The sequence below is a fragment of the Vigna radiata genome, unplaced genomic scaffold, assembly GCF_000741045.1.
Source record: "Vigna radiata var. radiata cultivar VC1973A unplaced genomic scaffold, Vradiata_ver6 scaffold_176, whole genome shotgun sequence".
Lineage (NCBI taxonomy): Eukaryota > Viridiplantae > Streptophyta > Magnoliopsida > Fabales > Fabaceae > Vigna > Vigna radiata.
In genome coordinates this window covers 712096-723591 of record NW_014542549.1, presented here as the reverse complement: position 1 = coordinate 723591, position 11496 = coordinate 712096, and the positions used below count along the sequence as shown (strand labels likewise).

At 37.4% G+C, this 11496-nt stretch overlaps 1 protein-coding gene across 1 annotated transcript; it reads right to left on the bottom strand.

Annotated features, from left to right (window-relative positions):
- Window positions 1-507: 507 nt before the first annotated feature.
- On the bottom strand, window positions 508-10703 carry LOC106780236 (ATP-dependent 6-phosphofructokinase 5, chloroplastic). Its single transcript, XM_014668502.2, has 13 exons — window positions 10132-10703; window positions 9590-9680; window positions 9307-9380; window positions 7789-7900; window positions 7028-7123; window positions 6802-6903; window positions 6605-6679; window positions 6168-6308; window positions 5954-6070; window positions 5770-5874; window positions 5582-5662; window positions 1276-1404; window positions 508-1099 (listed from the first exon to the last, which is right to left on the bottom strand). Exons 1-13 carry the CDS (start codon window positions 10443-10445, stop codon window positions 932-934), a joined length of 1605 nt encoding a protein of 534 aa, XP_014523988.1. The 5' UTR covers window positions 10446-10703; the 3' UTR covers window positions 508-931.
- Window positions 10704-11496: the final 793 nt, after the last annotated feature.

Below are 11496 nucleotides of genomic sequence, written 5' to 3'. Positions count from 1 at the left end.
ATGGAGTCTCTACTTTTGTCCCAAAAAAGACGGTTAGATAATTACAAACTGAAGAACAGTCTCGCTTTGTTAATCTCACCTCTGCTCCAAATTTTTCTACTACCAGCACCAAAAATATAATTCTTCACATAAGAAGAATAACAAATATCAGTTGAAGAATATACCCCTCTCAACCGCAATCCAAATTTTTATGAATTCAAGATGTCCTTTACATACATAACCAAGTACCTTTCAACCATATTAGTATACAACTCATAACTGACTAAATACATGTCAAACTTGGGAGGTATGTAAATTGTGTCTATTAATTACTGTATTTATTCATGTACTAGACTGACTTATTTTTCGCATAAACAACCTTTATCCAATTTAAGGAAAACGAGTACCCATAAAAAGGACGGATACCAGAAGAATGGTGAATATCTCAAAAATTGAAGATTTGAAGTGTTTGAAACATTCTTAGAAATCTTTACAGGAAATACATTCGGCTTCAAAAGAACACAAGAATGTGAATGGTTCCTTAGTTAACCACAATTTTCCTCCCTTGTAATACAATTATAAACATGTAATCTAATGTTGAAGGAGTGAATCTTAAAAACGTTACAGTTCATCTACCAAAGTACTCTTATTAAAAATGTGCCCCTAAAATCGATTAAACAATGTTGCCACTTACAAATCGATGAATACCAAGCGCATAGTGCTTGGTGAGTCCACTCCAAAAATTAATTTGAATGCAACTGGCAGGACTTGAAACTGCCATACTATACATATAACCAATTTTTCAGTAAGAGGAAATGGCATCCTGAGTATTATTTTCTCACGTTACTGTTCAACAAATAAACACATATTTTGAAATTGTCTTCCTATGATAAGCCCTTTGAAAACCTGAATTTCCCGGCCGCTTGAATTTATTGGAAAAAAGTGTAAATTATTAGATGAAGTCAGGTTGACCCGTTGAAGTTAAGCAACGATGCCACATTCGACTGTTGGGGTCTACCAGCCTAGGATGAGATATCACTTCCGGGATGGGAAAGTAAGCATAGTGAGTGTTACATAAGCCTACTGTAATGCCACTATATCCTGCAAACGCACCATGAACCTGCAATGCAGAAGCTGTGAATCAGCATCAGATGGAAAATAACAGAAATACACATACTGTTAAGTATTGGACGCTGGAGGAATTGTATTTATCCTGCAGAAGATCAACATTGAAACCTATCTGCTTGTATTGCAAAAATATATAAAAAATTGACATAGAGAGAGAGTGTGACTAACAGCATTTTGTCCAAGTACAGTGCATAGAATTCCATCCGATGCATTTGCTCGAATTGCACGGATCATGTACGTTGGATCAATGTATTTTACATCAGCATGAATACCAACTTCCTTGAAATACTTTTTTATCTGAAACAAAACAGAGGTCAGCATAAAGCATGCAGGAAAAAACAAACTTCAAATGAAGGAAGCCATCGACATTAAAAGTTTAAATATTGAAAGATTCAAAGAATTATACCTTTCACTTGTTTCAATATGAAGTCACAGACAAGCTTTATATTTTGGCCTAAGCCTATGTTAGCGATTCAGATGATGAATCCTAACCCACCTCGTGCCCAACACTCACTAACAGAAACACAGAATAGAATGGGAAGAAAAGAATGGAATTTTATTCACACAAGAATCAAGAATGCAATGTACAAAGGAGCTTAACCTCCTTCACCAGGTTCAAAGACCGGTCAAACAACAATCACAAAAATCCACACCCCTCCTAAACACACGAAAGGTCCTTATATAGACCTTTAACCCGCTCTCAACTAACTGTTAGGCAGTTAGTTTAACTGTTAATCTGTCTTACCCATCTCCTTTCATATACCCTCCAAGTCCTAACATTTCTCCCCCCTTGAGAATCAACCTTGTCCCCAAGGTTGAACTCCGGAAATTGTTCTTGCATCAACACCTGATCTTCCCAAGTCGCACTTTCCTCTCCTCCATCTTGCCACTCAATTAAAACTTGTTCACGCTGATCCTCTCCTTGTTGTTGCATGCGCCTGTCTAGCACCCTGTTCGGTAAGCAGGAATGTCCACCCACTTGTAAATCTCCCAGCAACTCTTTTTCTACTTGCTTGGTCCCAATAGCCAATTTCAACTAGGACACATGGAATACAAGATGTATCTTCGCGTTCTCTGGTAACAACAACCTAAAAGCGACTTCTCCAACCTTCTGGATCACCCTAAACGGACCATAGTATCTGGCCGACAATTTTGGATGCAGTCTCGCTGGCATTGAAGTCTGTCGGTGGGGTCTTATTTTCAAAAATACCCAGTCATCCACCCGAATATTAGCTGCCTCCTCTTCCGGTTTGCCTGCTTAACCATCATCTCCTGTGCTCTTGTTAAGTGAAATCTGAGCTGCTGCAATGCTTCATCACGGGTTTGCAGCTCTTGGGCCACAGCCTCTACCCTCGTTTCTCCCGGCACAAACCTGGTCAAAGATGGGGGTGGTCTACCATAAACTACTTCGAATGGAGTACATTTAACAGCTCCTTGGTAGCTGGTATTATACCAGTACTCAGCCCATGGCAGTATTGTGTTCCAGCTCCTTGGTTGCTCTGAACAAAAACAACGCAAGTATCCTTCAATCACCCTATTCAGTACTTTCGTCTAGCCATCGGTTTCCGGATGATAAGAAGTACTCATTTGTAGCTGTGTCCCCTGCAATTTGAACAATTCTTTCCAAAACAAGCTGAGGAAAAGCGGGTCTCGGTCGCTGACGATGGATTTTGGCACACCGTGTAGTTTAACCACTTCCTTCACGAACGCTTCTGCCACGACTCTTGCGGTGTATGGATGTTTAAGGGAAATAAAGTGTCCATATTTACTCAATCGGTCAACCACAACCAGAATAGCATCATACCCTTTTTGACTTCGGCAACCTGACAATGAAATCCATGCTAATGTCCTCCCACACAGCTTGAGGCACCGGCAGCGGTTGTAACAGCCCTTGAGGTGAAGAGGTTAAGTATTTGTGTTGCTGACACACTAAGCACTGTGCTACGAACTCTGTAATGGCTTTCTTCATCCCGATCCAGTATAGAGACTGTGCGATTCTCCTGTAAGTGCGGTAAACACCCGAATGGCCCCCCGTTGGGGTGGTATGATATTCCGCCATTAGTCTTGGGACCCAATTCGATTTAGCAGAAATAACCAGCCTCCCCTTGTAATGTAATTTCCCATTTTCCAGTGTAAAAGTTGCATGTTTATTCGGGTCTTTCGTGATAGTCGCTATAATTTTTTTCAACTCGTCGTCTTCCTCTACTTCGTTCACCACCTCCTGGAAATCCCTCCAATACGGCTTTATCACCACATTCAGCTCTTTTCCCGTCTCCTGGTTCTGGGGCCCATCAGCCTCTTCCGATTCATCCCTTTCCTTTCGTGAAAGTGCGTCGGCCACTCTGTTCCTGTCCCCCTTTTTGTATACGATCCCAAAATCGTAACCCAGTAATTTGGCAATCCAGTGTTGTTGGGCAGGAGTAGTTATCCTCTGTTCCAACAAAAAGCTCAAACTTTTATGGTCAGAGTGTACCACAAATCTCCGTCCCATCAAGTACGGCCTCCAGTGCTGCACCGCCATCACTATCGCCATAAGCTCCTTTGTCTGCCCCGCCAATGCTTCGAATTCTTTCACGTACTCCTCCACGGTGGTTGTCTGCCTAATCGCCGCCATTCTTTCGTAAATTCCCCCACGGTGGCGACTCTCGAATCGGATCAGCAATGCTTCCTTCAACCCCTCCCAGGTTCGATCAGTCGCCTTGTCTTTCCAGAACTTGAACCAATAAGCAGCGCTTCCCTCCATGCTGATATGAGCCAATTCGACTTTCTCCGCTTCCGCTACCTTCTGAATTTCAAAGAACTTCTCCGCTCTGTTAATCCAATACAGAGGATCAGGTCCTTCGAATATAGGTAACTCCACCCGTCGTCTCCAATTAAAGTCGTTGTCTGATCAGGTTCCCTCCATTATGGTTCACTGAATCTTGGCTTTCATCCGAGCCTGATTCCCCTTGGCTGTTACGTTTTCCCATCAACCGCAACAATTCTTGAATGTCTTTGCGCATCGCGATCGATTCTTGGCGATTCGCTGCCGTTTCCGCCTTCAAACCGTCTACCGCCAACTCCAGGTGCTCCATCTTCCCCTCAACTTTGACTATTCTTCCCTCCATCTCTTTGGTTTTCCTCCGATCTGATCCGGCAGGTCGGACCACTTGTTAGCGATTCAGATGATGAATCCTAACCCACCTCATGCCCAACACTCACTAACAGAAACACAGAATAGAATGGGAAGAAAAGAATGGAATTTTATTCACACAAGAATCAAGAATGCAATGTACAAAGGAGCTTAACCTCCTTCACCAGGTTCAAAGACCGGTCAAACAACAATCACAAAAATCCACACCCCTCCTAAACACACGAAAGGTCCTTATATAGACCTTTAACCCGCTCTCAACTAACTGTTAGGCAGTTAGTTTAACTGTTAGTCTGTCTTACCCGTCTCCTTTCATATACCCTCCAAGTCCTAACAGCCTAGTTGACAACAGGACGTAGTATGACCAGAAAGTATTATGTCATGTCAGAACATCTAAAGCTTTGACATCAAAGTGTTAAGGAAACTTTCTGATAAGAGCTTTTTTAAAAAACAGAAAAGATTAAATGAAGATTCGAATGAACTATGGATGATTTTATTTTCTGCAGAACAAGAAAATCAGTAAGATATGAATGTCTCCCTGCCCAGAGCCAAGCACCTTAGAGAAACCCAGAATAGCTCTCTCTCTACTGAAAAACAAACTAAACGTCCCCCCAAACTTTCTTCCTGATTCCTTTTATAAAACAACCACATCCATTTCTCTCTCTCTTCTAACCAACCTATTCCTCCCTACTATGCCACATCACCTTTCCTAGTCTTTTTCCTCTCGTATACTCTGCCCCACCTGTGCTTGACCGTTTCTTCTTGGATCAAGGGTTCATTGCGCCCAATAAGGTTTCGGTCTGTATCACTTTCCCTGTCCCAAAGCTAATTATGCTTGGACAACAATATGTGTTCTTAAGGAAACTTTCAGAAATAATAACACTCTTAAACAGCTACCATCATCATAGACAACTGGAAAGATGTTAAGTCATCACGTTGCTACTTGCATAAACAGATCTACATAATTGTTGCCTTCAAAAGTGTAAATTCTATTTTCATGTTTCCCAAATATTCTTCCTTTCACAAATAGCATGGTCTCAATTTCAAGGATTTTACTTCTTACTGGGTGGAAATTGGCTTCAAATTCAATTTGAATATTTGCAGAATATTGTTTAGTTTTGCTGTACTAAGAGAACAAAATCACAAAGATAGTAATAGATAGATAATTTAGAATACACTGATATAGTGTCACATTAACTTGATAGCAATTGTAGCCAGCTTAGATATTATTTCTTCATATTTGTTTCAAAATTTTCAGTGTATAAAAAATTAAAGAAAAAAAATATCTATAATCAGGTATCATCCCTTTCAGATTACTGTATCCTCCATAAACATAATACAAACCTCTTGTTGAATATATACTCCAATATCTCCCAGTACAACATTTCCCGATGCATCTGTGGCATTTGTCTTTTGGAGTAAATTCTGCATAAGAATCAATTAACAAGTTTAAGTTTGTACATCTGAATGTAAAATGCAGTGATTTTTTTGCAGTCTTCTTATTATGACATTGATTATGTCTATTAAATAACCTGTCCAGCTCCCTCTGCTACACAGACAACAGCTGATCCCTTCGTTTCTAAAAGGAACTTGAGATGACTCAATACTCCATGAGGTCCATGAAAATTGAACGGTACCTTGGAACCATGTCAAAATTTCTGTAAGTTTATCAGTATGTCAGAAAATGAGACCATCGAACTAATTTGTCTTATATACCTCAGGAATCAAGCATATGTCAACCTGTCCACTAGACAGGGAAGCCTGCATTGCTATGAATCCACTGCTACGGCCCATCAATTTCACAACCCCAATTCCATGATATGCACTATGTGCCTAATAATAAATAAGGGAAGATGTGCAGATATTTTATGTACTGAAATAAACTATCCATGAATTGAGTCAACATGACATAGAATAAGAAGTTATATACCTCAATGTATGCAGAATTTATTGCCCTTTGTGCTTCTTCAACAGCAGTATCAAACCCAAAAGTTTTATCCATCAATAAAATATCATTGTCAATAGTTTTGGGCACGCCTATTACAGATACCTTCAACCGTCTTTTGCAGCACTACAGGGAAGAAAATATCTCAGTTCATAAAAAGACACAAAGTAGCATGTCAAGCCCAAAAATTAAAACATCACCCAACAATTTGCTGAACTACCTACAATATCACATAATTCACATTTCAAATAACAGAACAGTATTGTCCATTTTATTGTCAAAACTGAACTATAAAAAAACAAAAAAGGAAAAGTCAAGTCAAACTGAAAATTGACATTCCAAAATTTTCAATGAAATTTTCCAATCTAGACAATAACTCAAATTGCATGAAACTAGGTGATAAAGGTCTAAGGATTAACAACCTCGTGGTGAATTGCATTTGCACCAGCATGTGTACCGTTTCCACCCAATACAAAAAGCATGTTGATCCCTCGTTCCTGCAATCAATAATATATACATTTGAGAGCGTTAATCTAACAAAATAGCACCTGTATCATAAAAGACTTATACATCTCTGAAATTTTCAATCAGTTATTCATATATAAGATCAAGAAACCACCTCCAAACTGTCCACAATATCAGTGACTGCAGGTCCTCCTCGTGAAACTCCCAACAGGCTTCCACCAGAAAGATGAATATTCTGCACTACTTTTCTTGATAGCTGCAAATAAAAAGCTCCAATAAGTAAAAATGCTTTAGAAAGAATAACTCGTGTTCTACAGGCTGTACCTTTAGATGAATCACCTGCTACACCAAAATCGGAAATGAGGGAAAGATGAGATTACCGGTACTTCAGTCAATTCTTTGTCGGAAAATCCTCGATAGCCAAAAGGAATCCCCACAATGTTTTTCACACCATATATTTCAAGGGTGATTACAATCTGCAGAACAGTCAATACTTAAGGCATTACACGGAGAAAAAAAAAATATACTAGTGACCAAAATAACCAGAACTAAGTTTAAAAAGGAGCTGAAATAGGAACATTTTGTACATTATACATAAAACTACCTGGAATTATACACAAAAAGGAAACACAATGAACTGTCCTCGTACTGTAGGAGGAGGATTACGAGGACAAATTAGTTGGTTAGTTGGTTATCTGGCAGCTAGCTGCAGTGTTGGTTTTTCTACTATAAATGACACTCTTAATGAAGGGGGGTATGCATGTAGTTTTTGTTTGAGAAACCACTGTGATATCTAGTGTAAAAGAAGAGAGTGCTCCTTTGGGTACATGTGTACATTTTTCTTTTCTATTCTAGCTTAATGAAGAGTCCTTTCTTCTTTCTCTATTTTTTTTTCAGACTCCAAATTGTTTGTTCTGTAAGCACAATTAGTCAAAATCTTAGGTATGAGCATTTTATACGCCAGAAAAGTAGTTGATCATCAAATGAAAACAGGAATATGAATTAAAATGTTTCATTCATCTGGGAACTTTTTACTAACCTAACTTTCAGACCACTAGCTAGCTTTTATTGCCTTAAGGATTTACTATATTCAATACTTAAGGTTAAAACTATGTGAAAGGCAACATAATCACAAACTAACCTGTCTAATGACATCATTAAGACCAGGACAAAGCCCTCCACAAGTAATAATTGCTGCCTTTACTTCTTCTGGTTTATAGTATATCTTTTCCCGAGGCCCAGCTCGATGAACCCTAAAAAGATTTCAAAACAACTTAGTAATATTACAAAACCAATCGGTATACAAGCTAATATAAGAAAATAGCATCATACACCAGAAGATGTACTAAAATATTGAGACCAGAAACTAGAAGTAAAACAACCATTTGATAATCCAAATAAAAAATAGGAAAAAATAAATTGGCGGTATTATTAAACCAATAGTGATTTTCACATCCTAATGTCCAACAAATTTTGCATGTTTTGAACATTCATTTAATTGTTATCATATTGTATATCAAATTTTGAAGCACCTATGAATCAAATTAATATATGCATTTTTGAAGGATAATTTCCTGTTATTATATGAAAAAAAAACACATAGTTTTATACATCAATAATAGGATTAGGCAACCTTGTTAGTAACAATTTCGTTTGAGATATTTTTACATAAGTAAACTATGCTTTGGTGCGGAATCAACAGGTTATATGTTGACATTTAGTAAAACAGAGTATTCCGAATGCAAGTTCTGTTTAATGCCAGTTAGCAGTTTTTGGAGGCAAAAAGTGGAGATCCCACAGGCAAAAAAGTTGCAGAAATAAACTACTAAGTAGAGGGAAGATTGATTAGGGTGACATACATGGAATTCAATTTGAGAAATGAGATGGAGAACTACTAACTCAAAGGAAAACCCCACTGAATAGCTATATGGCTAGAATTGGACTGTGTTAGTGAAAGTTGGGCATTGAAATGCCATCAAAAGTAAACAAAATGATGAGGCTAATGAGTCAAGGTACAAGAAAAATAGGTTTAAGAATGTATCTTACAGAAATTTATAGAAACAACTATCTACGAGATATGAAAACTAGCCTATGCCAGTTTGGCCAGTAAGAAGAGGACCAATGGAGACTCGAATGAGAAAAAGATGGATCAAATTAAAGATAATCCAAAAAGACCAAAGAAACAGTAGAAAATCATCATAAAAGACTTTTATACAGTATGCTATGGAAAATTTGGTTTCTAATTAGCCCAATAGAAATATTCACTGATGTAGCTAACCTCTCTAGAGATCGATAAATAATACTAAATTTGAACAATTGAGGAATGTATACAATTCTATCCCATACATACAAGAAATCTTCATAGGTTAAGAGTATATTATGGTAATCAACTGACATGTTGATATGGTCTTAACAATCAAAATTGTGGTTATGATATCCTGAAGGCAAGAGACATTGAATTCCCAAAGCCATCAAATTTCTCTTCATTTTAGATAAACTTCCAAAGAAACATTTTGGTATGTTAAAGTTTTAAGTGCCATTTATTGAACACTTACAACTCCTGTCCAGCATTTCAAACATATGTCCAAGTTCCACTGACTGGAATCTGTTTAATCAATCACTAAACTCAAGTTTTAAATTTGTGAATCAAATGTGTTACCATTGTTCCACCCACGTACAATCAGGATCAATGCACTCAGCACCAGCAGATGTTGGTGACGAATAGTATATTGTCTGAAAGAGCAAAGAACACAGAAAATTAATTTCCAACATCAACTCCTAGTTTTTTAAACTTGATTGAGTGAAAGCATCAATCAATATCCAATGGTAGCATTTCACTGTAATTCAATTACATGCAATCTCAACAGAAGACAACAACGCAAGGACAACAAAAAATTAATAAACAGTGTAAAATAAATCCAAGTGAACAAAAACCACCATACCTTAAGAAGCACTCGGTCATTGTTATTAATATATCCATGCCATTCCTCATACGAAGAATAATGACCAGGAAAGTCTCTATCAATCGAAGTTCTGTCACAGACAAAACACATTAACAAAGAGAATACTCATGGGTGGAAAGAAAACATAGAAGAATAAAAAGGGAAAATAATGTATTTTTTAACTTGTTGAAGAAAAAATGAAAAAGATGAAGAGAAACAAGGCTAGTATAATTCTCTTCTCATCTTCGATTTTAAAAACTGTTCCCCAAAACAATTCTACACCATTAAGTCATCAATTTCTAATCCAAAATGTAATAACTCTCGAAAACTGTTTTTCAAAACAACTATTTGAAAACTGGGGCAAGATGCTGTCTCATCATCTTCGTCGGTTCTCATTTTACGTTTCCCTCAACTCTATACTTACACCAACAATCTTGATTGGTTGGATTTTAAAAACATAAAAATCCTCACCCCAGACACAGCAATGTTTCCGTGGTTGCAAACAGAGGGTAAAGAAAAGAAAACTAGACCTACCAACCAACCTCATTTTGAGACAAAAGGTGGAAGGAATGGGAGGAGCATCTGGGAAGATGTCGGTGAGATGGGGAAGTCTGAAACGAGCCTCCCAATCTTGCTGGAACTTTGTTTTCCAATCGGGGTCGCTGAAATCAATGCCGGAAGTGGTGCGACTCGGGCTGCTCACCTCCGCAAAGACGCCGACTTTCCCGGCGACTCTGGTGGGTGGCAGCCGGAGGAGGCGGGGATTGAAGCAAGAAAAGCGTAGTGCAGTGGAACGTGTAAAGGGTAGGTGAGGGAGAGTGGGGTTGGTGGTGATCACGTGCGAGATGGAACCCATCAGAGAGGACCTTGTTTTGTGGTGAGAAGAATCCAAAACACAAGAGGGAGAGCGAGAGAGAGATTGATGGGTGTTGAAGGGAGGAGTGAGCAATGGTAATTCGTAAGAGATGGGGTCGGAGAGAACGAGGAAGAGTGAGAGAGACAGGGGAGTTTGGTTGGACTTGACCTAGGAAACAGAGCAGAGAACAGTGAGTGCACTTGTTGTCAAACACTTGCTGGACTTTGACATTAGTGATGGAAAACTACGAAGCTGTTCTAACATCCAAAGAGAAACTTTTGACTATTTCTCTTTTTCAAAATTTTACCTTTTTTATATATTTAAAATCTATTCTTTTTAGTCTTCATTCATATTATTCTTAATTTTCTATCCCTTTCAACACCCACCTCTCCCTTCACTTTCTTAATTGTTTAGATCAAATTTTAAATTATTAAAATTAATAAAATTTAGTCTATCACTAAATTTGCCACCTCTACTTCTTTTTTAATGTTTGGCAACGTAACACTAATCAAGGTCTAAAAACTGAAAAAAAAAAAGAAAACAATGCTCGATGTAAGTCATCATCAAGTACAAGATCAACACTAATTTAAAGAAGAAAATAACACCAATTACTTTAGTGTGAATATAAAAAAATATATATCTTATGTGTATTTATTTAAATATAAATGTGTAAATAAAAATACACTAGATTTTAGATCTGTATGCTGCACAAATTTATTTACATTACTTAATCTTAAAATCTATTATTATTTAAATGTCTCTGTCAATACAGTTGGGTTTTGACAGAATTTGTTGATATATGAAATATAATTACATTGAAACTAATCATGTATCTTTGTAATTGAAATTTATTATCAGTCAGTTAAACATAAAAATAAATTTTAAATTTAGTTACTGTTTATATGTTAAATATATGGTTTAAACCCTATTTTGTCTCTAAGTTAAGTTCTGATGTTCAGTTTAGTCTCCGCTTTTAAAAATGTCAACTTTTAGTCCTTATGATATAAAAAATGTATCAAATTAGTCCTCATGACAGCACTTAATGAACAAT